Consider the following 23,510-nt stretch of genomic DNA (forward strand, 5'->3'; position numbering starts at 1 on the left):
AGCATCTCTATATCATGGTGCACTCCATCCCTAGCAGCTCTTCCTTCGCTAATCGTCCAGTTGTGTCTCCCCCGCAAAGATCGCCGGCTGATCCCAGCCCACGCCGGCGATGTGCCCATCGGGCGATTTCGCACGCGGGCACTCCCAAAAACCCCACACAATCGTAAATATCCTCGCCGTATTCTCCGAGATTCTTTCCTTTGGGTTCATATTCCTCCACATGCGGCCCCGCGAGCACGGGCACGGGGCACTTCCCCCTACCTCCCGGCGTCCAATGCACCGCTTAGGCCGCTTTGGGGCGCGGGGCGGTCGAGTCGTGGGCCGCGTCTCGGTCGCAGCTGAGCAGGCGCCTGGCCGCGTCTCGGGCCCGCTTCCACAGCCGGCGCCACGAGCCCGACTGCTTGGGCCCCTCTTGGGTGTCGGGGTCCTCGCCGGTCTCTATCCTGCACAGTGCTTCTATGCTGAACGGCTCTATGTGCCTCGGACCGCCGCGGCGCCGTGCCCCATGCCCTCGGCCCCGCCAACCCCCCGCGTCGTCCTCCTGGCTCGCCCTTGCGAACCGCCCCGTTCCCCTCGACGCGCGCTCCTCGCGCCGTCCCCCAACGTCCCGGGAAGTCGAAAAGCGGCATGCTGAATCTCCGCATCCGGCGCTCTGGCTGAACTGGCTGCAGCGGTTGCGTCTCGCCGCCATGTTGGTGGTCTCTGTTCTTTGTCTCCGTGTATATGGCTGTGCCCGGGCTCTGGTACGCCGCTCTGCGATGTGTTAGTGCTAAACCCCGGAGCGAGCGGGTTTTCGGCGTACAGGTCGTTTGCAGTGATCTCTCCGCTGTCTCTGCGCGTCGAGGGCGATAGTTGCCCTCCCTGCGCTCACTTCCACGGCCGGATCAAGCTTAGGCGATGGTATAGGACTTTGGTCCTTCGTGTCTGCCCTTGAGATACGATAGCCTCAGCCTCCTTCTCCACTAAAGGCTGAGCGATGTTGTTTAGGAAGTTCATTTGGATGCCGAACACAAGTGTCTTGGGTGTCCCCCGGGTGTCCTCGCCGGTGGCTAGTGACGACACGCAAAACAATGGACGTGAGAATGATGAGTCTTTCGAAAGCCGAAAGGTTATGATGGTCGTCTGTGAATGACAGTGTCGGGGGCTTTAGATGAGGGCCCTAGAAAACGGATCTACCGTTCTGTGAAAGAGAGGAAGTGGGGAAGAGATCCGGCGTTCTGTGAGGTATGCTATTTCTCACGGAGGGCCTTTGGCTCTGCTTCCCTACTGTAGTGTCGAATGTTGGATTTTAATTTCACTCCGGTCACGGTAGTGTACTGCTGCTTCTTCTGGTGCGGCAGGTGGACAGTGAGAACGATTGCGATCACAGTAGGGCTCGAATACCGGTACGGGATAGCGAGGGAAAGGGAAGAAGAATGGGAGCGAAAGCAGACCCGGTTACTCATATGGGAATGGAGCCCAAGTTTCTAGTTATTAGCTCGGAGAAAAAGAGTTCCGTTCGTGTTTCTTCGAGAACGCGGCGGAATCGAACAAACCCCTCTTCCCCGAGGTAAAAAGAAATTAACTTCGCTTCCTGTCCCGGTGCCGGAAGACTCGGGCCCCGGTAGGTTTACTTGATACCAATACATACATACGAGCCGCCAGAGCTTACGGTGAGACCCCTCCTCATTCCGAGTACTGTGTTTAGCCTACCGGTGGTGCTCATTGTCGTGGATGGATGAAGCGGCCGAGGGGTTACGTGGACGAAACACCAGTACGGTGGCATCTGAAATCAATTTCACAAGCCTTCCGCCAATACCAGACTCGAGTCACATGCTGTTTTAATAGCTTATTTCCAAACTTACAGGACACCTGTACCAATACTTATAGCGGAATCATACAATTCATTACCTATTACTAAGTACGTATATTGAAAAGGGGGGTTTTGTTCCTGAGCGCGGAATGCTGCCGCTTGCCCGCTGCCCTGTGGTATCGATCTCCCAGGAGGAGGTTCTATGGAGTTCTGCAACCAAGCTTCCTCGGCACTTGGAGCTGCTCCCATCATGATTCTCAAGCGGCAACGTTATTTGATGTGCTGTCTACCAGTCCCAGCTTTGTTACCCCGACCCAGAGAGAGCCTACTTTCAAGTTAATATGCCAAGGCAACAGGGCGAGCCTCCATCGAAACGTCAGAGCAGGTCCCTAGATACAGATTTTGCTCTAAAATTTGGCTCCGCCAGGAATATCTCTCAGAGCTTGCCGCCGGTAGAATTTGGCGAAGATGACACGCTAGAAGTCCGCCTCTGGTCGGATGCTCAGATGAGATGCGATACTCTGGCTTCTTCAACGCAGTATTCCTGATTCCTTCTTGAACACCCTCTCACCACCATTCTTGCGCCTCGAGCCCATTCCGTAAGTTTAGTCCCAACGCGCCGTTTGCTAGTCTTATCTCCGTCATTTTCTCCTGGAGTTTGGCGCCCATCGTCGGTGGCGAAGTGATCGATAGGAAAACCAGCATCTTGAGCCGGTTTGGTTACCCCTTTACCATACGAAGCAACTAGCGCTGAATTTGGTGATCGCAATAGTAAGCAACGGAATTTTGAGAGGCCTTTCTTCAAACTGCGAGGCTGTCTTGTATTGTTACCTAGATGAGTCCCCGGGGTGTCTTTATTACCAGGCGGCCTCTGGTCGCCTGTGTGAAAAGCCTCCTGGTTGGGCGTAGCTGTGTTGGATGCGCAACTTGTAGAAGAACCGTTAACGCCTATTAAGTATGGAGATTTCCTCCTCGCGCGACGAACGGGCGGACTTATTCCAGACGGGAATCGAGTCAAATCTTTTGGCTGGCAATTTCCAATGTTTGCGACAGGGCTTGGACTTCGTGGAGGAGTGTCAGTAGTGGACCTCCTGGAATGCCCCAGTGTCAGCCTCATTTGGTTGCGCTTTTCGGGACGTGTTTTATATTCCCGACTCGGGACTTTGGGTGCCAACGGCTTGTCATTATTCAAGTCGCGAACCTCGACGCCCGAAGGCGACGTTCCCCCCGTGCCGTTAGGTATCTTTGCCCCCAGCTTTAACTTCAATTTCAGGATACCCCTCCGTACTGTCGAAGTCTGGTCGCTACGAAGGCCTGCAGTCGAGTCTTCGACGTCTATATTCTTGTGACGTTTATGTGTAAGGCTAGGAAGGGCCTGGGGTGAATTATAAATATGATCAACGTCGTCTTCGTCGTTCATCATGTCTGGTATACCTGGCGTCGGTGGCTGGATGTATTCTGGATCCCCCTGGAGAGGTTGCAGCGCCTTCATAAGTCGAGGGATGCTATTCTTCAGCTTGAATTGGCATGCAGGAGAAATCGGCTTTGGCTCGACAATGGTTACCGTAGAACAGATTGAGAGAGTGATTGAGGAGTCTGCGTCAATACTTGTCTGTACCCCTATTGTATTGTTTATTTCAGGGACCGGCGGGCATATTCCTGCATTCTGGAGTCTCGATATTTTCCAGGTCCTTGTTGTTCGGTTTGCCGAAGTTGCCATAGTAGATACGCTGCGCTTATCGGATATGGTTTCTCCGTTCTTGGTATGTAGAGTCTTGTCGTCGCTACCGTAGCGTAGGTAACTCGGGCTAGTCACAGCGGCCTCTTCAGCTTGGCGCACTTCTAGAACAGTTACATTGCCGGGACGGGTCAATCGCGTCGAGGTGGACATCCTATCCAACTCGTAGTTTTCCGACGTACTTCCTCGCTCCGCCCGAGTGGGAACGGTCCCATGGTGTGCCTGACTCCGGACTGTGCACGCCTTTGCCTTCGGCAAGGATCTGTTGATGTGTCTTGGCTTGTGTGTGTCCATGGGGTCTCTACACGTTTGAGACGGTAGAAGATCGATATCATTCTGTTGCGCAAGCTTTCTGGATGTCCCCGAGATGCTAAGCCCACTGTCTCCTTTTGGGGGGCAGCTGGCGCTAGTGTACTGGCGAAATGGAGTGCTCTCCTGATTGTTCGAAAGACCGGTAAACGGTTTCGTGCTTTCTGGCGAGATTCGGTCCATCTCTATACCACCACCTACCCCGATTACGGGTTCGAAACAGGACGAGTCTCGTTCACTATGAGCATCGGCCAGGCGATCGCCAGGCTCATATAATAGTACCTGCGGGCGCTGGGAGTGAGTAGGAATCGGAGCCAATGGCTGAGCCGGGGTTGTAGCGTGACCTTCCTTGGCTTCGAATTCTTCAGTATAGTCGTAGTAATATGGAGTAGTTTCCGACTGTCTATTTGAATTAGCACTACAGTTATGTGGCCTCTGCCGGTATTTATTCACGGCCGGAACTAGGCTCGAGATTCCCGGGGGGCCGAATGGAGGGGACCTCTGCGTTATCTGGACGTGAGAAAGGTTACGCGCCACTCTCTAGACTCCTTTAGCGAGAGGTAAAAGGAACAGCATACGCGGGTCCATAATATTACTCACGTATTGAATCTTACTAGTCCCTCTCTCCTGGTAACTTGAAACTCGCCGGCCATTTATGTTTTCTTGCAATGTGGAAGACCCTCCGGGTCTTTGTAGGCAGGCGAGCCTCGGTTTAGCGCTGTAGGGGTATCCGAGCCTCCCTGCATTCGCAGAATACGATCGCTGTCTGAGGCCTTCCGTAGACGCTGGGGACAGTGTGCTTACGGTTGATTTACAGCCCTTCGACTCGGACACAGACACAATGTCAGAAGCGGAGCTCCCGCGGAAAGACAGCCTCCCGGTATAGTTTTGACGCCGAACCTTGTGGGCGGATGGGCGTAGGGGCGACTGTGACCGGCCAATTTCTGACAACGAATTGATTCGGTCTGGTAACGGAGGAATAGGCTTAATAGTAAAAGGTCCGATGTCACCCGTCTCTGTCGTGGTTTTCAGCATGCTCTCTAGAGCACCAGGCGAAGGGAGCAGGATAGAGTTCTGGTTCGAATTCCGGAGAGGCTTGTGGAACGGGCGTACCGGGGACAGGTCACGGCTCGGCCGCCCATCGAAATAATGATGGCGAGGGGGCCTACCGTAAGGACGGTACCCAGGGGGCCGAGTGTAGTCCATCGGGGATCGGCGTGGCCGCGGACACGATGCAAGCGAGACGGCGGCGCAGGGGTTTAACACACCCGACACGAAACTATGATATAGTGAAAACGTATTATTTGGCGCGTGAGTTGGGAAGAAGCGGCTATCTAACTGACTGGCCCTCGGCCGACATCAAATCGGTATGGTAGGCCCAGCAGGACGAGAGAGACCGACGGCCTGACAGGTCGTCGGACGGGCCAGGCTTTAAATTCTGTCGTAGGGAATGAAACAGGTAGATGGCGGGTTAGTCATACACGGCGGTGGTATTATGAGATGGAAACGATGTGTGTAAGGTCGTGCTACCGGACGAAGGCTGGAGCAGGACAGGCGAGGCGCTGGTGGCCATGAGCCCAGGATAGGCGGGCTTGACGAGGGGAAAAAGCGAGGGACAGACGCTCCCACGGGATGGGGATATCTACAGCACCGAGGTGGTGACCTGATACATCATCGCTCATACGGCGGAAACGGAAATTGCCCCTGTGAGAGCGTCTGGTGCGACTCTCCGACAGAGGGAAGGCCCGTCTGAGCATAGTAGATGTATACTAGATTAGGTACCTGGCCACCGAATACCTCCTAATGTTACCTCAGGTGCCTCTCTCGGGCACCTATGCATCTCATACCTATAAACTGGACAGTGACCGTGTTGGCTCTCGGAAGCGTGGGCCTCTCCACGCGCCGGGCATGATGTGAAGGATCTGTTACACAAAGTTGCTCCCGGTATCGTGTTTCATGCGATAACACAGATGCCTTGGAGGGTGTCCTCGGTTGCCGTCTTGAGACCGATGCCAACAACTCGATTGCTTCCAACCACTCCAAGTTTAGATGCGAGTGAAATTTCCTTGTGAGTCCTGCTGGTATAGACTGGATAACAGAATATTAGACTCTACGTGTAATCATGTGATATATTTCTAGCTTCCTCCGCCTCCCCAAGTTTCCACCTCACGGTCGTCCTTGTAGTTGGTGGTTCTTGTGGCCGGAGTGAGTTCCCGACTATACGATTTGAGATAGGCTGAATCGAACGACGGGCCTCCAGCTCCGAAAGCAGTCGCCTTAGCATGTTCATACGTCAAGATGTCCCTAGCCGTCCAGAAAACAAGAGATGCCTGGGACGACCTTTTATACCTACCAGGGCGCACTTTGCATGCCGATATTCTTTACTGGATTGGACCACGTGCTAACCAACGAGACGGCATTGTAGGACGATTTGCCGCCTAACAATCGTAAATCTACCCTAGATAGTAAGAGTACCGCTCTTATCCCGTTACGCGATGCCAGGGTCGACACAGCACGTAATGCCATTTGCAAATGCGAGCATTCGATAACGCTAGATTCCCATGGTTGTTGCGTTTTTCTACGTGCTAAAATATGCAGACCCAGAGGTATGATTCGTAGGTATTGCAAAAGTCGCAAAATGGAGAAACTGCGTATATTGCTTCCTGTCCTGCGATGTAGGCTTGGCAGGGGTCTATTTGAGCCTCATTGCCCCCTGACAAGGATTCAGGTTGACGGTACGATTTGCCGCGATTTATTGCGCAGTTAACTGGTTCATCGACCAACCAATCCGCTGCATCTAGGGACCTGCAACTGGGCAGCGGACCTCCTACGTAGGTGCTACAAGATGCTCACCGATGCCGGAACACGTCCGGGGAGCTTGACGGGGAGAGTAGTGCTAGCATCAGTTGCGCAATAGGTACCTATGTGACACGTTCCTGTCGTCTGGGGGAGGAAGGTGAGAAAGCCGCCATTTGGGAACTTTCACATACCTGCCCGATCATATTGGCATAGACACCGATAGCATCCATTGCCGGGTATGTGGTGCGTGTACGTGGATAGGTATATTACCAAGGTAGCGTATAAACACTGTTGGATGTTTAGCGGTAGGACGCAGAAAGAAACTGTGGTCATTGAGGCGGTACCCGGCCAAGAATTTGGCGGCACAACCATGGAGTAGGTAAATCTAGATTGGCAGATGTATATTGGCTTACGACGAGACCACTGGGAGTGTGAGACGTCAATATCAATGCAGTGCGAGTTTTCCGCACCCGGGGAGAGCAGGGATGGGGAGAGAAGAGGCAGCACGTAGGTATGGTGTGAGTACCTAGCGATAACGCAACACAACACCGCACTTGTCGAGGCGTGTATCCAAGCGGTAGATTGTTGTGCGGGTCCCTGGAAACACTTCCGTGCCTCTGGTATACCAACGTTACCTATGTGGGCAATGTACCTGCGTGTTATGAACTGGCCCTGGTGTGATGCATTTGGAATGCGGAACCTGCATTGAATAGTTTAGTCGGTGGTGGTGGCGGTGCATCTGCGCTTGGCCGTGCTTGGCGGCGGAAGAGAGGGGGTTGGAGGGGTTAAACCTGCTATTATTATGTACCTATTACAATACCTACCCGTAGGCTGTGGCAGGGAGGGGAGAGCGAGGGGTCACGAGAAAAAAAAAAAAAGAGAACACCTTGCCATTTGTAAACCTGCCTAAGATAGAGCGGTGGAGCTTTTCCCCGCCCCTCTCTCTTCCGCCTGAGCTAAATTGGGATTTGGAGGGGGGAGGATGCCATTGAAAGATACATGCCATTGAAAGGTACCCGCCCCCCTTCGGACTCCCACCGATCTGTACATAGGTACTTACCCATCTAGCTGGATGTCAGCGCTGGGCAATTTACGTGCTGAGACCTCCTCCCACATGAGCGGGTTACAAGGGGAGGAGAGGCGGGCAACTGGCGGTTCCGTTGTAGGTGCCTAGAGGTACCTCTCTCTACCGCTTCGTTACAGGTAGGTACCTTAGGTTAAGTACCTTCATAAGCAGGCTACTTCAGGTACCATGCACCTAAGGGAGGTACCTAGGTAGGTAGGTACCTGCCTGGCTTTTGGTACCTAGGTAGGGTGGAAAGGGAGGAAGGTTGCCCTCGCATCGAGATGTAGGTACCTCCGGTGGGTTGTCTATATATGCTAAATGCCAAGTACCTACATCACCAGGTTGTACAGGTGGGAGGCGGATTAGTCAACCTGTACTTACCTACTAAGGCCAGATATTCGGAACCATTCAGCCTTTGATCCCATCTTGTCAATCTTCTCCAATCCAATACTCGAGGGGACACATATACCATATAGGAAGGCTACAAAACATCCTCATCTGTGGTTTCGCCTTCGCTCACTCGTCTACTTTCCTCCTAATCCATTGCTCCCATTCCACCCAGCCAGCCAGTGCCATAGCAGAGGTATGTCCATGAATTTCGTCAACCACACCAACCTTTTGTATTGCGTCCGTCACCTTTAACATCGCATATGTCTATTGCTCTCCCCCTCGCCGTTCCATCTCCACGTTGGCCGTTCTACATATGCTGTTCCGCCAACAACCTCCCGTGTCTGAGGTAGCTAACCGTCTTTCTCTTCGAGCAGTCTACACAGTGGTCGCTTCATCATGTACTCGGCTCGGAAAGTTGCCTTCGGCCTGTTCGCAGCCGCCACTGTTGCGTCTGCAGCAGATGCCCCTTCCGACGTCACCCAGTTGACTAAGGACACATTCGGTGACTTCATCAAGAGCAATGACCTCGTCCTAGCAGAGTGTACGTTCTCCTTCTCGTGGCCGATACCAACCGGCCAACCACACAAACCCCGTGTAAGAGCTGATTGATGCTGATCTCGTTGCCCACAGTCTTTGCTCCGTGGTGTGGTCACTGCAAAGCTCTCGCCCCAGAGTATGAGGAGGCGGCAACTACGCTGAAGGAGAAGTCGATCAAGTTGGCAAAGGTCGATTGCACAGAGGAGTCTGAGCTCTGCCAATCATACGGCGTCGAGGGCTACCCGACGTTGAAGATCTTCCGTGGCCCGGACAATATCACCCCCTACTCTGGCCAAAGGAAGGCAGCCGCGTAAGCAACCCGTTGTGGGTGGGCCCTAGCTATCTTCTTGTTGCTAATGGATCCTGACAGTATTACCTCGTACATGATCAAACAATCCTTACCTGCAGTGTCGATCCTAACCTCGGAGACCATCGGGGACTTCAAGACTGCTGACAAGGTCGTCCTCGTGGCTTACATCGAGGCCTCTGACAAAGCCTCTAATGAAACCTATACCAAGATTGCCGAGAAGCTTCGAGACTCTTACCTCTTTGGCGCGACCAACGATGCAGCATTGGCCGAGTCTGAGGGCGTTACTGCGCCGGCCATCGTCCTCTACAAGCAATTTGACGAGGGCAAGGCCACCTTCGCCGAGAAGTTCGAGGAGGAGGCCATCGAGAAGTTCACCAAGGTCGCCTCGACTCCTTTGATCGGCGAGGTTGGCCCCGATACTTACTCCGACTACATGTCCGCCGGCATCCCCTTGGCGTACATTTTCGCTGAAAGTGCCGAGGAGCGCAAGGAGCTCGGCGATGCCCTGAAGCCCGTTGCTGAGAAGTACCGTGGCAAGATCAACTTTGCCACCATTGACGCCAAGTCGTTCGGTGCCCACGCTGGCAACCTGAACCTGAAGACCGACAAGTTCCCAGCCTTTGCCATCCAGGAGACGGTCAAGAACCAGAAATTCCCGTATGACCAGGAGAAGGAGATCACGCACGACGCCATCAGCACCTTCGTAGAGGACTTCGTTGCCGGCAAGATCGAGCCCAGCCTCAAGTCTGAGCCTATCCCCGAAGCCCAGGAGGGACCGGTGACGGTTGTCGTTGGCAAGACCTACGAAGATATCGTCCTGGATGACTCCAAGGACGTGCTGATCGAGTTCTACGCCCCGTGGTGTGGTCACTGCAAGGCTCTGGCCCCTAAGTACGAAGACCTAGCCTCGCTATACAGCAAGAGCGAGTGGAAGGACAAGGTTGTCATTGCTAAGGTTGATGCCACTGCCAACGACGTCCCCGATGACATCTCAGGCTTCCCCACCATCAAACTCTACCCTGCCGGCGCCAAGGGCGAGCCGGCTACCTACAGCGGCTCCCGATCGGTCCAGGACCTGATCAAGTTCATCAAGGAGAATGGCAAGTACAAGGCCAGCGTTGAGGAGAAGAAGGAAGAAGAGACTCCTGTGGCCCCCGCTGCCACGGAATCCAGCAGCAGCGAGGCTGCCGAGGAGACGCACGACGAGCTATGAGCCGCGTGAAGGCAAAATAAGAAAAACGAAGTCAACCAAACCTCTCTGTACAGTTACTCTCTCAACATGTGGACCGGACCACCGAATCAGCCATCGCACTGGGTCGCTCTGGGATTAGGATAAATGCTGGCCTAGGTAGTTCAGCATGAGATTCACGAATTTTCGCTTTGCTTGTTTGATAAACGTCTGCGCAATTCCTCTGTCGATGTCCTTGTGAAATGATTTTTTTATTGTGAATGCAGGCGTACGCACCCCGTCACACGACGCTCTGTTTCGGTACCTACTTTACGTGTAGTTCGTCCCGCCGAGGTAACGGATAACGGTGACGGTCACGTGGCTGAGAGGTATGTAGGTATATAGTATGTATTTACGTACTGCTTGACTTGATCTTATACTACAAACTCGGGTACCAATTGAGGTAAATTTGCCAGCGGCGGATAGAATGCCTGTAGCCAACGTGAAGACGGTACTGAATAAATGTACATGACCTTGACGACGAGGATTCCCAGGCCAGGAAATACGGCTGTTTACTGGCATGCAACTCGGTCCCGTACCTGGATTGTGGATCGCATGCATCTGTACGGTACGAGATGAGAGGTGCGAGAGCAGAGTGGAAGTGTAGCCGAAGAATAACCGCGTCGTTCCTGAGTGGTATGATTGTGGTGGGAAGAGATGGCCGTAGTACCCTAAGGTTATATCCACCGTCAGGTAACGTACCTGGATATATCGCCGCCTCTGCAACTCGAGCATCAAGGTACCTGATGGAAGGTTAGAGGTGCTTCAGTTGAGCCCCAGCCAAACAAATCCAAACAAATCCAACCTACCTGCCTACCTACCTACCTCTCCCTCAGCGGGGAATCTCTCTCCTGTTCCGCCACGGCCGTCTTTCTACCTCCTATCCGAGACCTCTCCTTTTATGGCATCCGAGATACCTACGTCGTGAAAAATACTACCTACCCGAACGTGCGAGGCACGACGCGAGCCGCAATCCGAGATTGCCCCACCTGCCAGACAAAAGAAGAAGACAGACGAACCCACGAACAGGCGACGAATAAAGGTTACGATGGCATCCCGCATCCTCACGACCGGCCCTCGAAATATCCTTCCTCTCCTCCGCCACGCGGGGGCCCCCCGCGCCCTCCACGCGACGGCGCGCGCGCTCGCCGATACTGCGGCGCCGCTACCCGCCCGCAAGCCTATCGGCGCATTCCGCGGCGGGTGAGATGCCCCCCTTCCTTTACGTATGTCTGCGGGCGAACGCGGGAAATAGCGGTTGATGCAGCGAGGGGCGGCAGCAAGAGATGTGCATACGAATGGAGACAGACCTGCCAAGTATTGGAAAGAGAAAAGGGGGAAGGGCCAACGGCAAACGTGGAAAGATACATGGGCTAACGGGAGCTGTGGGCGACCTCCATAGGCTCTTCGGGTTCCTGCTCGGCGCGACGGCCGCGGGCGCCGGAGTGTACAGTTATGTGCTGTGAGTCTTGCGATCTAGTCCTTGTCTCCTAAGCATGGCCACCCGACTAGCCTCCGCGTCGGCAGGATTCTGCGCGCGGTGCGCTACGCGCCATATGGAGGCGAGAAGAGAGTGAGAATGCTGGCTGACAAAGTCTTTTTTTTTTTCCTAATCGACAGGAGAGAGTACAAGGCGTCGAACGAGTTGCTCACGGAGGACATCTATGTGCGTTTCTGCATCTGATTGATTTCCGCGTCTCGTCCCCCCTTGATACGATTTGTGAGAGGGTTCCGGGGAGGAGGAGGCGGCTGTCCCTCTGCTCTTTGCTACAACGATGCTTCTTGTTCCCTAGTAAAGAATCCTGCCTCCCTATTCGCCCCCCGTCCCCTTTCCTTCCGACGAGACGAGAGAAAACCTGAAGATGTTCTATCAGCGTGGCTGACTTCGTCTGTGTGCGGCTTGCAAAACTACAGGCACTACAGACGGCTTGCCAGCGGCTGAGCACGCACGTTCAGAACCTCGAGGAGAAGATAGACGCCGCTGAACGGAAACGAAAGTGAGCGAGCGATCCTTTCTGCATAAGGAGAGGGGGGGCTCGAGGCTGGGTTCGGAAACTGGACAGATAGGACGGTATGGTATGACGGGCCGGTCAGATGCCCAGGCGAGAGATGGCACCTACGTAGGATCGAGGGGACGCACTGAACTGTCAAATATGTACATATCCCCATACATCCCTACAAACGCCAAAAAAGGGGGGGGGGGAGCCCACGGCACGGACATAAATCACAGACAACCCTGAATGGGGTTTACCGGCTAGCGGAGAGGTTAAAAGGAGAGAAAGAAACAAACGGCTTGACGGAATCGCGACTCTAAGCAGCACTAGCACTAGCTAGCACCAGCATATCGGTAGGCGTCTAATTCCTCTTTTCTTCTTTCCTCCGAGACTTGACAACGCGCTGTAAGGCCTCTGCTCTTATTTTGAATCGCCCAAACACCACGTCGTTCATTTATTGTCATAAGGGGCGGATTCATTCTGTCCCTGTACAGCAAAGGCTACCGTGGGCGCTGAGTACGATGTAGGTATATCAAGAAGCATCAAGAGTACGTTTATACTCTGATCTTATCCCCAAAACCTAGTTCTGATGTGGGAGCCTGAGCCGGATGTATATCGTGGCGGACATCCATCCCTTCTGCTGTAAAGAGGCTCGGTTCCAGAATGGATGGCCATGCGAATTTTTACTTGCATGTATTGACAGTAACCCTACTCGAAACGAACGCACTGATCCGAACCTATTTTCCTTATATGATCGGCCTATTGAAAATGGAGAGGAAAACTCTGCTGGAAACTACAGATGTGCGACACCTACCACGGGTATGTATATGCAGTCACTCGAGCCTCTAATCCAGTCCGGCAGCTATACTTACCGTGTTAGGCGGACTAATAACTCTCTTCACCACTCTACAGCGTCAACTGGATCACATACATAGGTATGGATACAGGTATATACCTTGCTCGTATGATAAGTCTGGATATCGGATTTAGTGTCCGCTCTTGTCTTACCTAAGTAGGACACAGTCCCGTCGACAAGCTCGATGGGGGAAAGACAGAGGTCAAGCTTAGAAGCAGGAAGCTATACCCTGTCCTTGGTGTATCTGCTACCCGCACTCCTATTAACTATTGTAAAACAACTCGTGAACGCGAAAGACTAGTCCCCATATTACTACGATACCGCGCTCCCTATGGATCCGTTATGGGGTCTGCCAAGAGAAGAAGCTTGGTCGCAGCGCCCTTATCCCGGACGGAGAAGCTCGAATAGGTAGGACTTCGAGCCAAGAAAACACCTGCTGGTTTTTTTTCCCTGTTCCTGAAGGATCGGCGTACAAAACGGCACGTAACACAGAGAAATGCTATGTATAGGTCGAGTCCCAGCCGACCATTACCCAGCCCTGTTAGTAGCCAGACAACATTAAAGAAGCCAGAGAGAGACAGAGAGAGAGATAATCTTACCTATATTTTCCTACGATTACCTATGTATTCATATTACTGCTGGCTGAATATTGCCTATACAATGAGTGGCGATAACGATATTTCGGGCTACATATGAGCTAGCCCACTCTGCCGCTCAATGAGAGCCCGTGGTAACCATCGCCGAGAGGGAGCCCCCCCCGGCCCATCTCGTCGCGCCTTATGCATATTCGTAGTAGAGGACAGGGGCATCATGATCCACTTGCTGTGATGGGGGCGAGAAGAAGAGGAACCGTGCCGCTAAGTGGCGACTCCTTTTAAATACCAAACCAGCCCAGACTAAGTATGCGAGCATGGCTTCGTTTCTAGGGAGCAAGGTCTCTCACCTTCTTTCCCACTTGAAATCCTGACCCGGATTGCCATGTATCAATGGCTTCGGGACGCGCTTCGGAACGCGCTTCGTACGACGACGAGCCATACAGCACACTCGAGGTTCGCGATATAGAGTCCCACAAGGAAGTGGTGGATCATGGCGAAAAATATCTCCAGACAATTCATAACTATTATATTCCCAAGGCGATACCATGTGGCATAGAGGCGTATCGCATAGAGGCGGATATCGTGGAGGCGGATCGCATGGAGGCGGATCGCATGGAGGCGGACCGCGTGGAACCGGATCGCGTGGAACGGGAAAGCGCCTATAACGACAGCCCAGCAGATACCAGGATATGTGGGCTGCGAAGACGCCACTTCTACATCATCCTAACCGTCGTAGTCTTGGCCGTCATCGGCGCCGTCGCCGGAGGCGTCGCTGGCGGGTTAGCAAACAGGAAAACCGAACAGTCCCCAGCGTCGCCAGCAGAGATCGGACAGAGCGCAGGGAGCGTAGAGGGCTCAGCTGGCACGGAAGGCCCAGGGGAAACGGAGGACTCGGGAGGGGCGCCGCCGACCGAGAACGCGAACGTCAACATCCTGAGCAGCTCGCAGCTCGCGGCCTCGAACTGGACGGACATGGAGGGCTTCACGCACCGGAACGTGTTCTTCCAGGACCCGTACAACAGCATCATCGTGCGGCACTGGGACTCGCAGAACACGTCGTGGGTGACTCGGAACCTGAGCCAGCTGATGCGGTCGTCGACGTGGGGGGCGATCGACCCGATCCCGGGGACGTCGCTGGCGAGCACGTCGGTGAACCGGGACGAGCAGGAGCCGCGGAGGCTGCACGAGGTGCACGTGTGGTTCCTGGAGCGGGGGGGCAACGGCACGGGCAGCAGCAGCAGCAGCAGCAGCATCAGCCGGCTGTCGTCGAAGGCGCCGAAGGCGCAGGCGGACTACTGGACGTACGGCGACCACGAGCTGCCGACGTGGGACGGCTCGCAGCTCGCGGCCGTCTGGCAGCGCTGCTGGAAGCCGAGCTGCAACGGCTTCTACGTCCTCGCGTACCAGGGCCCCGACGGCGCCATCGGCTTCGCCAACGGCAGCCAGTGGACGCGCGAGACGAAGCCCATCGTCAGCGCCAGCGCCGCCTCCGCCGGCGCCAGCATGGCCCTCATCGCGACCTCCGACCGGGGCAGCCCGGACGGCGTCATCCTCGCGACCCAGCGGCGCCCCGACTCGATGGGCCGGTCGTCGTTCAAGGGCAACTGGGAATGGGAAGGAGACGGTGAGTGGGCGGGCAGAGACGCCTTCTTCATCTCGGGCGCGCATTCGCGTCGCGAGTCGTGTTTCATCGCGCGCTAACCTTGTGGATTGGGGGGGGCAGACGGTACGATCATGGGCGGCCTCGACCCGCTGCAGACGCGGCAGTTCGCGGCGACGAAGCTGGGCGACTGGAACGACAACCTGTTCCTGGCGCTGGGGGCCGACGGCGGGCTGCGGGCGACCCGGTACGACGGCGAGACGTACGACGCCGTGGCGGACATCGAGTTCGCCGGCGGCAAGCCGACCAACTTCTCCGCCATCGCGACCACGGCGGACACCGTCTTCTACGGCATCGCCGACGACCAGATCTGGGAGTACACCATCGACGCCGCGGACCCGTCCAAGTTCGCCCTCGCCGGCAGGGTGTACCCGTGATGCGCGAGCGAGGCGGTCGGAAACGGGCGCGTGGTGCGGTTCATACAGCGTCGGCCGGCGCAGGCGTTATAGACAGATACCCATTTGCACATAGCGATGTTACCATTCACAATACGTCTGGGAAGAAGCGACTGGTTCAAGAAGGGGGCCGTCATTTTCAGCCTCGCATCCCGATGCTCTTGGGCGGCATTAGAGAAAAAGGGCTGGTCGGAAATCCCACCCCGGGTCATGGCATGGCCCGTTGCGTCTATTCGGGATCTCGATGTTCCCTTGTATGAGTATTCTTCATTTGGCTGCGGTCGAGACCCCCGGCATGTCTATGTATATATATTCCGTACGTTCGGGGCGATGCGCTTTTCGCCATCCAGAGTGGTGTCGAGTTCGTAATACTACAAAGCACGTCCGATGCCATCTCGAAACCAGCACCACGTGTCCCCCTTAACCCGCGCCATGAATAAAGAAATGCGATGTTCTCACACAGGCCCAAGTCTCTCCCAACCCGACGTAAAGCTCTCTCTATCTCTCTATCGCCTCCTCCCCCTCTCCCCCCATCCCCTGCCCCCCTTATCCCCTCATCACCGCCCGCTCAGCTTCTCAGCAGCCTCGCAGCGCGCCTCGAGGAACTCGTTGAACCAGCGGGGGCGCTGGTGGATGGGGGCGTGGCCGAGGCCGTCCTCGAACACGGCGGCGGCGGGGCGCAGTAGCGCGGCGAGGCGGCGGCCGTGGGCGACGGGGATCATGCGGTCGGCGGCGCCGTGCAGCACGGCGATGCGGGCGCGGCCTACGCGGTCGGCGAGCGCGCGCAGCTGCGCCGGCGTCTTGCAGTGGAACGCGCCGGCCACCGCCTGCAGCGCGAGCCCGCCGCGGTCGCGCGGGATCTGCGCCTCGCGCGCCGCGAACCGCGCGTAGTTGCTGCCGAACCGGAGCTCGCCCGCGCCGTCGCCGCCGCCGTACCCGCCTGCTGCTGCTACCGCGCACCGCGGCGTCCCGCGCCGCGGCAGCTCCTCCCCGTCCGCCGCCGCCAGCCACGCCTCCGGGAAGCACCCCCGCGCCGTCGCCCGGATCGCCGCCTCCGCCGGCCGCGGCAGCAGCGCCCCCAGCCGGTCCGCCACCTCCGCCAGCGAGCTGCCCGCTGCGTTCTCCAGCCGCGCCGCCGTGCTGTGCAGGTTCAGGCTCGCGATGCGGTCCGGCGCCAGCACCGCGAGCTCTTGCGCGATCATCCCGCCCACTAGTCCCGTCCGGGCGGCGCGGTTCGGTCAGCGCGTTGTCATCGTCGGTACTGTTCGGATTTTTTTCTTTTTTTTTTTTTAAAAGAGGGGAGGGGCCGGGATAAGGTGCGAGGGGAACGAGGAGGGAGGAGGAGGAGGGGGCAGTAGGGAGAAAGGGAAGTGCACATCGACGAGGAGAGGAGACAGAGATACAGAGAGGAGGACGCACGGCTACCTCCCGACACGTGGACCTGCCGCGGCGCCGTCCAGCCGAGGTGGTCGAGCAGCTCGAGCAGGTCGCGCGCCATCTCGGAGGTGCTATAGCGCAGGAGCGGCTTCCCCGACGCGCCGGCGCCGCGGTTGTCGAACACGAGCACCGAATACCGCCGCCCGCGCTCGTGCCCGAAGTACAGCGTTTGCGACTGCCAGTCCGTCTTCGTCAGACCGATGCCGCCGATGAGCTGTGCGCGCCCTGAGCGGTGGTCTCCCCTCCCACACCCTCTCCTTCCTTCCCCGGCCCCGGGAAGGAAAGGGAGGGGGGGTAGGGGAGAGGACGGTTGTTAGCTACGGGGTAGGGCTTGAAGTAGGTATAATAAGGCTAGGGTAAGAAAGGAACGAAGGGGATATATATCTATATGTATGGGGTCCCGGGGGAAGGAAACGAAAGGGGGACGGAGCTTACGACAAGCTTGACTGGCCCGTCGCCGTGCACCTCCCAGCTGATGTTGAGCGGCCCGCCCCGGCCGGCGGCGACGGGCAGGAGTCCGCTCTGGTGCGGCTCTAGCTGCCAAATAGCCGTTGGGAAGGCCGGGCTTCTAATAATCTCGTCTAAGGGCTGGAAAGTCATCTCCTTCTTTTCTGCCCCCCCTATTGTTATCGTTAGTCAAGGACCCAAGTTGGCTCTCAAAAGAGAGGTCATTGCGGGCTCCGGCCCGGGGGGGGGAGGAATACTTAGTTTGCTAAAGATGGCGGTGCCGGTAGTTTCGGAATATCAAGTGGAGTTGACCCAACCTCTCAAGGATATGCCTTTTAGGAGCAAGATGTGATTGTCTCAATTGCTCACGTGGTTGATCAAAGAGAGAGGCAGTCGATTTCTTAGAGCACCGATCGGACGTTGGGCGTTTCCATTGTAGACTCAGCTTAGTGGCGGGTAGACGAGTCTGATATTAATATAATAGGCACTTAACTCTTGAGCTAGATATTCGTACTACGCAGTAGGTCGGTCCAGCTAACTCGGCCAACCCAGTGCCGTACGTGATAAATCAGACGAGCCAAGATCCTCCTATAGGAATAGGACGGCTGGCTGGATGGAGACGGTCCAGGTTGTTCCTTAACCAAATGCTAGTTGGCCAGTTCCCGGTCCCTGTCAGCACCAGGATTTTGCTGGGTACATAAGGAAACTCGGATTTACTCTGGGCGGTTCTCACGGCCGAACCGAACGTGATGCGCCGTATGCATTCGATCTCTAACGAGCCATGGGCACCATATTCCGGTTGGTTGTTAAGAAGCTGTCTGAGTTCTTACCTCGAAGGTGGGTTCACTGCTTGGTGGCCATTGACGATAGATCGTGCTGTCTTGGCCACGGAATTTCTCTTGGCTTCCTGATCACCAATGTCGGACTGGTTGTATTTCACTTGTCAAAATCGCCGAACCATCCCTCTCAGACGAACTTTATGACTCTCCGCTCGAAAACTGCGTTCTAGGCTCGACGCTCTACCGTCTGATGCTACTCAAGAGCCGGCTCGCCAACGCAAGCTCCGGCGTCAGAAGATCAAACGCCGGATTGCTTGGTTCACGATTCTTTCAGATACTGCACTGTAGTTACGATACTGTTCCTCTTGTCGGGCTTCTCGCACGGCTTGCACGACTTGAGCTTCACGGTGGACCGTAGTCATCCACAGTCATAGTCACTATAGTCATTAATGTTGATCGGTATCACATTCTGAGTGGGTGGTCTGAACATACCGCCGTTTTTGCTATGCTTGGCGTACATGACGGGGCAGGCAAAGAAATCGTAAGAGATTGCTGACTTGCTGGCAGTAGTCATATATGTCAGCAGGCCTCAAGTTTATCCAACGCAGAATGCCAATGCTTGAAATGCCCCATCTCTTAAAACCCTAAGCCTTTAACCCTCTGAGCCGGCATAATGTGCTCGAACAGTCGCTGCCTAGCTTCCTTATCTTTCTTAATTTGCTACGATCGGATAAGTATGTAACTTGGGTCTTCGCCACGGTGATCGATTTCGAACTATAAAGGGCTCACACTTTCACGTTGTGAGGAGAATCGCAAGTTGCTAATACTAACACTGTTATGTTCTACCCGAGGGTCCGGGGACAGGGTTGGGCGGTTGTCTATATAGGAGCTTCCAAGGTGCTCGTTCTGGGCCTCTTCCTGCTAGCTAGGGGTGACGATGGCAACGAAGTTCGGCGTAGAGGAGTTCTAGGCGACCCGATATGGCCTGAAGATTGTAGGCCACTGCATTCCAGTGTAATCTTGGTAGCTGACATACGGGATCTCGCTATCACCCTCATGGAAACTGTCTTAGCCATAATTATTTGCGGATAACTGGTGATGAATATGCTACGCCTTTGTCCGTAGGCAATGGGTTGCACGGCCACATTGCGATGGGGCATAGCCATGCCACACGACTCTACTCGGGCGGGTCGGTGTGCCCTCGAAGCCCCAACAGCATTCACAACTTGTCGCGCATCAGTAGCAATTGGCCTCATAAGCATCACATTTCGGCTACTCGCATGGGGGCGGGGCGGTTAGTGTCGAAAGCTACCCGCCGGTTAGTGCGTATACTGCCGAGGAAGGAAATCGGACTTGGGCTCCGAAGGAAGTTCACTCGCGTTGGTCTGGCTTGACCAATCTTATGATGGCCTTTGCCGTGACAGTTTACTTACGAACCCTTTTCGGAAGCGGAGCTCCGGTGGGAGGGAATAGAACGCCCGACAAGTGTGAGTCCGAATAGAGCTCCGTGATAAACGTTAGAGCCCAACACACTGACGGAGGTGACTTCTCGTTGATTAAGGACTTGCCTGAACTCGCTCGTGCCCGATGCATTTAGCCGCCAGTTTCACCATTGACACGACCTTAGAAACACGTTACCACCTCCCTGGGATCGAGAGGAGGTGGAGAACCGGTTCTAGAGCGCGACAGGGGACAAATGATTTAACTTCCCTCACAGAAATATAGGTACGTTTCACAGTCAGCAGAAAGCCAATAGTTCATTATATGTACACTCGTCATTATACTAACTAATGGTCTATAGTAGAACCCTTTACGCAACGCGGCGCGAGGGGATGGGGGGTATCTCGTAGGATTAAGGGAGCTTGTGATGTGGCGATGACGGTATTGTCCTGGGCAGAGGGTTGCGAGCGTGGCGCCGACCCTTCGGCAGTTCCTAACCTCATCGTTTCTCGTCTCCGGCAACGTCGGACACAAAATCCGATATGGCTTCGAAGTATCCTTCTTCTAGTACACTGGAATTGTGATCGCCACCGGGGAGAGGCTTCCATATCTTGGTAGGTGTAGTGGCTAATTCGAACAGCCTTCGCATGTGGGAGGGTCTGAGACAAGATCGAGTTAGCTTACACGTTGGCCGAACGTGCACGGGTAAGACATGCCAAGCCCCAGAGGCCGCGTGATATCAGGGAACAGTGTAAATCCGCGCTCGAATCCGAGCTCATGTTTTGTGGATGGTTGTTTAAAATCATCACATGCGCGGTCTCTCGAGAGGGGATGGATGGGTGGTGGATATGGTGGGGTTTGCTTACGGGACTATCTCGTCTTGGAGACCGCTTAAGAACAGGATGGGAACCTCGGTGATGGATGGCAGCGTGGTCTCGCTCGACCAGACTTGATGGCACAGCATAGTCAAGTACTTGGCTGGGGGTATGACCGAAGGAATTAATGATCGCATGGAGAGAAAGGTGTTCTCGAGGACCAGGCCGACGATGTCCCCCGCGTTCTGGTTTTTAGAGACCAACTTGATGCTGACGGCGCCTCCCAAGCTTTGCCCATAGACGATAAGCTTATGGTCTCTCGTTTCGGCTCGCTCTCGTAGGTACGTCAGGGCAGTCTGAGCGTCAAGCGTGATCCCCTTCTCGTCGGGCTCGCCCGTCGACAAGCCATAGCCTCGATACTCGAGCATGAAGACATTGCAGCCGATGTAGTTGAGCAGCATACGCGCGATCGGCAGTCGGTGCCCAATGTTGCCGGCATTGCCGTGGAACATCAGAATGGTACAGTTAGAGTGGAGGCCGCGTTTCGGCGCTCGAATATAGAAGGCCGACAGTTTCTCGCCATCGTCGGTGGGTATGACCAGCTCTTCGAAGTCCTTGATGCCGTATTGCGAAGGTCGAGGCACGTCTGTCCGAGAATTTGGGGGCATGTGCGACGGGTAGATCAGGGCTCTGCAAAGTGGGGTGAGGGTTGTGGTGGTTAGCTGTTGCAACGGACGATGGCTCAAATGGGGGCCGGGGAGGTGTGTAAAGGGGGGGTGGCGCTGGGCACTCACTTCTGCTTGAAGTAGAGCAGGGTGGTCAAGACGGCGGCAACACCCTGGGTAGCATTTGTTAGCTCGGCTGCGGCCCGGCAGCGTTTGGAGATGGCGATTTGTGTGTGTCGACATGCGCGAGCGAAGATCGAGCTGGCAGATGAGGCTGAAGAACCGAAGGAGGATGAGCGCGAAGGCATACCGTGGAGGCCAGAGCAGGCAAGCGCATATAAGCGGCCACGGTGCTGAGGAGCGAGACGGTTTGCTCCAGGTAGCTTGGTTGTGGCAATGATGCTCCGGGAGGAGACATGGCCTAGAAGAGCAATTCTGCCGTCTCGATTATTATTTATTACTTTTTTTTCCCTCTCCTCGGTAAAGGAAGGGAAGGAAGCGAGCAAAAAGGATAGATATGTATGGGCGTGGACTAGCGGAGTGTTGCTAAGGGTTCTTCGGGATCAACCTCAACAAGGTAAGGGTATGGGTATGGATATATTGGTACTGGTTATGCTGTCAGATCCATACACGAACATGAAACAGTTGGGGGGATAGGAGAAGGAGTACGGACGAGGGAGGATAGTACGAGACTAGTAGGTGACCGGTTTAGGTAGTTCCATTCGAATTCGCACGTAGTTCTCGTCTGTTTTGGTAGCTGGTCAGGAGACGTGCATGGGCGTCCAGGAGGGTGGAGAGCAGCTTCAGGCCGTCCATTGGTAGACGTACTTCTCAGGCGGTCGTCCGTCTCTCTCTTCTTCCGCTTCCGCTGTCGTCTCGACTCTAGCATCCAGCACACCACAGATGTAAGCGTATATAGGCGGTGGTCGGATGGTGTATGTGTAGGTATAGAAGAGCTGTCGTAGGATTTCTCACCTGCCTGCCTACACACACGTAGCTAACACATACGCACGCGCACGTACAGGCATTGGTGCGTGTGCAAATATGGATGCACCTATTTCCGTGAGGCGGAATCTGCACACACGCACCGTTACGTACCGCGCTACACTGCGCAGCCCTGGCGATCCAGCCGTGGGCGGATTCGGGTAGACTTACCCACCTATGAGATGTGGTGGATTCTGGGCGGTCTTGGTGGATAGCGGTGGTAGGCTGTGGTGGGCGCTGGCGGACGATACGATGGCTACAGATATAGGCGGTGGTAGGCCGAGGGTTTGCGACGGCAAGAGACTGGACGAGATTGTGCGTCGGATTTGGGATCGCGGTTGGATGAAGCTCGAATCGCACCCGGATTGGATCTGGCAGAAACCGCAGTCGCCCACGCGAGGTCCAGTTGCCCCTCTCCGAGACTTGACCACCCCCTTTCCTTTTCCTTCCCCCCGTTGTAGACATCCCTTCTACCTTAGAAGGTACCTAGGTGCCTTCTAATAGCTACCTCTCCTAGCGGATGTACCCACCTAGGTAACCTCCCAATGTTAGGTACTTCTATCTCCTGCCTACGGGCGCCTCTTGCCTCATTCCTGCCCGCCTAATAACCTGGTTGTCTGCCTGTATGCATGCACGGGAGGTACTTACGCATATAGGTAACTACCTACAGGTAGATGGATGGATGCACACATACATTCGTACCCGACGTTTATCGTGTGTTGTTCTTACCGGTCTGGGTCGTGTGGCGGTCTCGTCATAGAGCTGAGGGGCAGGCTAAGAAGAGGTACCTGAACCCCCTTAGGCCATACTTGAGTCCTTCTGTTGTACCTAAATACCTCCGATAGCGAAAGGTTTCGTTGATTTAGGTAGCTTCCGCCACCCTAACACGTATGAGGTAGGTACCTGGTAGTTTTCTGTGCCGGGGTGTTTCGGGTATCTCTACAGCTATATAAACCTAGACATGTCAGGTTGATGAAGTCGCTAGCCGGGTGGCTGAGCCCGGTTGGGAGAGCCAAATAGACGACAACGCTATGCCCGTTCTTGTCGGTCCGAGAGATACCGGCCTGTCTTCCCCGGTGGAATACTATACTTTCAGGTGCTTAGTCTACTCGACTTTTCTCCTCTCCTTGTCAAATCGCGTCATGATGGTACGGCAGGGATCTAGAACTGATATGGAGGCTACTACCGGTTCTCTGCTTTATTGCACGGGTATCCGCCAGGACGACATATTTGATTATTGCTGCTTCTGCTGCTCCTGCTCAGGTATTTCTTT

At 55.1% G+C, this 23,510-nt stretch overlaps 6 protein-coding genes across 6 annotated transcripts; 3 read left to right on the top strand and 3 right to left on the bottom strand.

Annotated features, from left to right (window-relative positions):
* Positions 1 to 283: 283 nt before the first annotated feature.
* On the bottom strand, positions 284 to 1,445 carry GGS23DRAFT_593704 (uncharacterized protein; the record flags this gene model as incomplete). Its single annotated transcript, XM_051518063.1, has 4 exons — positions 284 to 471; positions 605 to 753; positions 872 to 1,049; positions 1,241 to 1,445. The coding sequence occupies 4 exons, from the start codon at positions 1,443 to 1,445 to the stop codon at positions 284 to 286; spliced, it is 720 nt and encodes a 239-aa protein (XP_051375684.1).
* A 6,677-nt stretch (positions 1,446 to 8,122) lies between these two features.
* Positions 8,123 to 10,588, top strand: GGS23DRAFT_552936 (protein disulfide isomerase). Its single transcript, XM_051515440.1, has 4 exons — positions 8,123 to 8,287; positions 8,469 to 8,635; positions 8,725 to 8,941; positions 9,002 to 10,588. Exons 2-4 carry the CDS (start codon positions 8,491 to 8,493, stop codon positions 10,152 to 10,154), a joined length of 1,515 nt encoding a protein of 504 aa, XP_051375685.1. The 5' UTR covers positions 8,123 to 8,287; positions 8,469 to 8,490; the 3' UTR covers positions 10,155 to 10,588.
* Positions 10,589 to 10,791: 203 nt separating this feature from the next.
* On the top strand, positions 10,792 to 12,595 carry GGS23DRAFT_552946 (uncharacterized protein). Its single transcript, XM_051515441.1, has 4 exons — positions 10,792 to 11,372; positions 11,572 to 11,631; positions 11,790 to 11,835; positions 12,084 to 12,595. Exons 1-4 carry the CDS (start codon positions 11,218 to 11,220, stop codon positions 12,168 to 12,170), a joined length of 348 nt encoding a protein of 115 aa, XP_051375686.1. The 5' UTR covers positions 10,792 to 11,217; the 3' UTR covers positions 12,171 to 12,595.
* A 1,265-nt stretch (positions 12,596 to 13,860) lies between these two features.
* On the top strand, positions 13,861 to 15,855 carry GGS23DRAFT_298947 (uncharacterized protein). Its single transcript, XM_051512708.1, has 2 exons — positions 13,861 to 15,239; positions 15,339 to 15,855. The coding sequence occupies exons 1-2, from the start codon at positions 14,006 to 14,008 to the stop codon at positions 15,650 to 15,652; spliced, it is 1,548 nt and encodes a 515-aa protein (XP_051375687.1). The 5' UTR covers positions 13,861 to 14,005; the 3' UTR covers positions 15,653 to 15,855.
* GGS23DRAFT_615608 (alpha/beta-hydrolase) lies at positions 15,687 to 17,707 on the bottom strand (the record flags this gene model as incomplete). The annotated part of the gene is made up of 3 exons (XM_051520724.1): positions 15,687 to 16,880; positions 17,090 to 17,321; positions 17,543 to 17,707. The coding sequence occupies 3 exons, from the start codon at positions 17,705 to 17,707 to the stop codon at positions 16,228 to 16,230; spliced, it is 1,050 nt and encodes a 349-aa protein (XP_051375688.1). The 3' UTR covers positions 15,687 to 16,227.
* Positions 17,708 to 20,129: 2,422 nt separating this feature from the next.
* GGS23DRAFT_552982 (alpha/beta-hydrolase) lies at positions 20,130 to 21,949 on the bottom strand. The gene is made up of 4 exons (XM_051515442.1): positions 21,564 to 21,949; positions 21,383 to 21,426; positions 20,640 to 21,278; positions 20,130 to 20,432 (listed from the first exon to the last, which is right to left on the bottom strand). Exons 1-4 carry the CDS (start codon positions 21,669 to 21,671, stop codon positions 20,273 to 20,275), a joined length of 951 nt encoding a protein of 316 aa, XP_051375689.1. The 5' UTR covers positions 21,672 to 21,949; the 3' UTR covers positions 20,130 to 20,272.
* Positions 21,950 to 23,510: the final 1,561 nt, after the last annotated feature.

The sequence above is a fragment of the Durotheca rogersii genome (assembly GCF_024521655.1).
Source record: "Durotheca rogersii strain YMJ 92031201 chromosome Unknown GGS23scaffold_3, whole genome shotgun sequence".
NCBI classification, from domain to species: domain Eukaryota; kingdom Fungi; phylum Ascomycota; class Sordariomycetes; order Xylariales; family Xylariaceae; genus Durotheca; species Durotheca rogersii.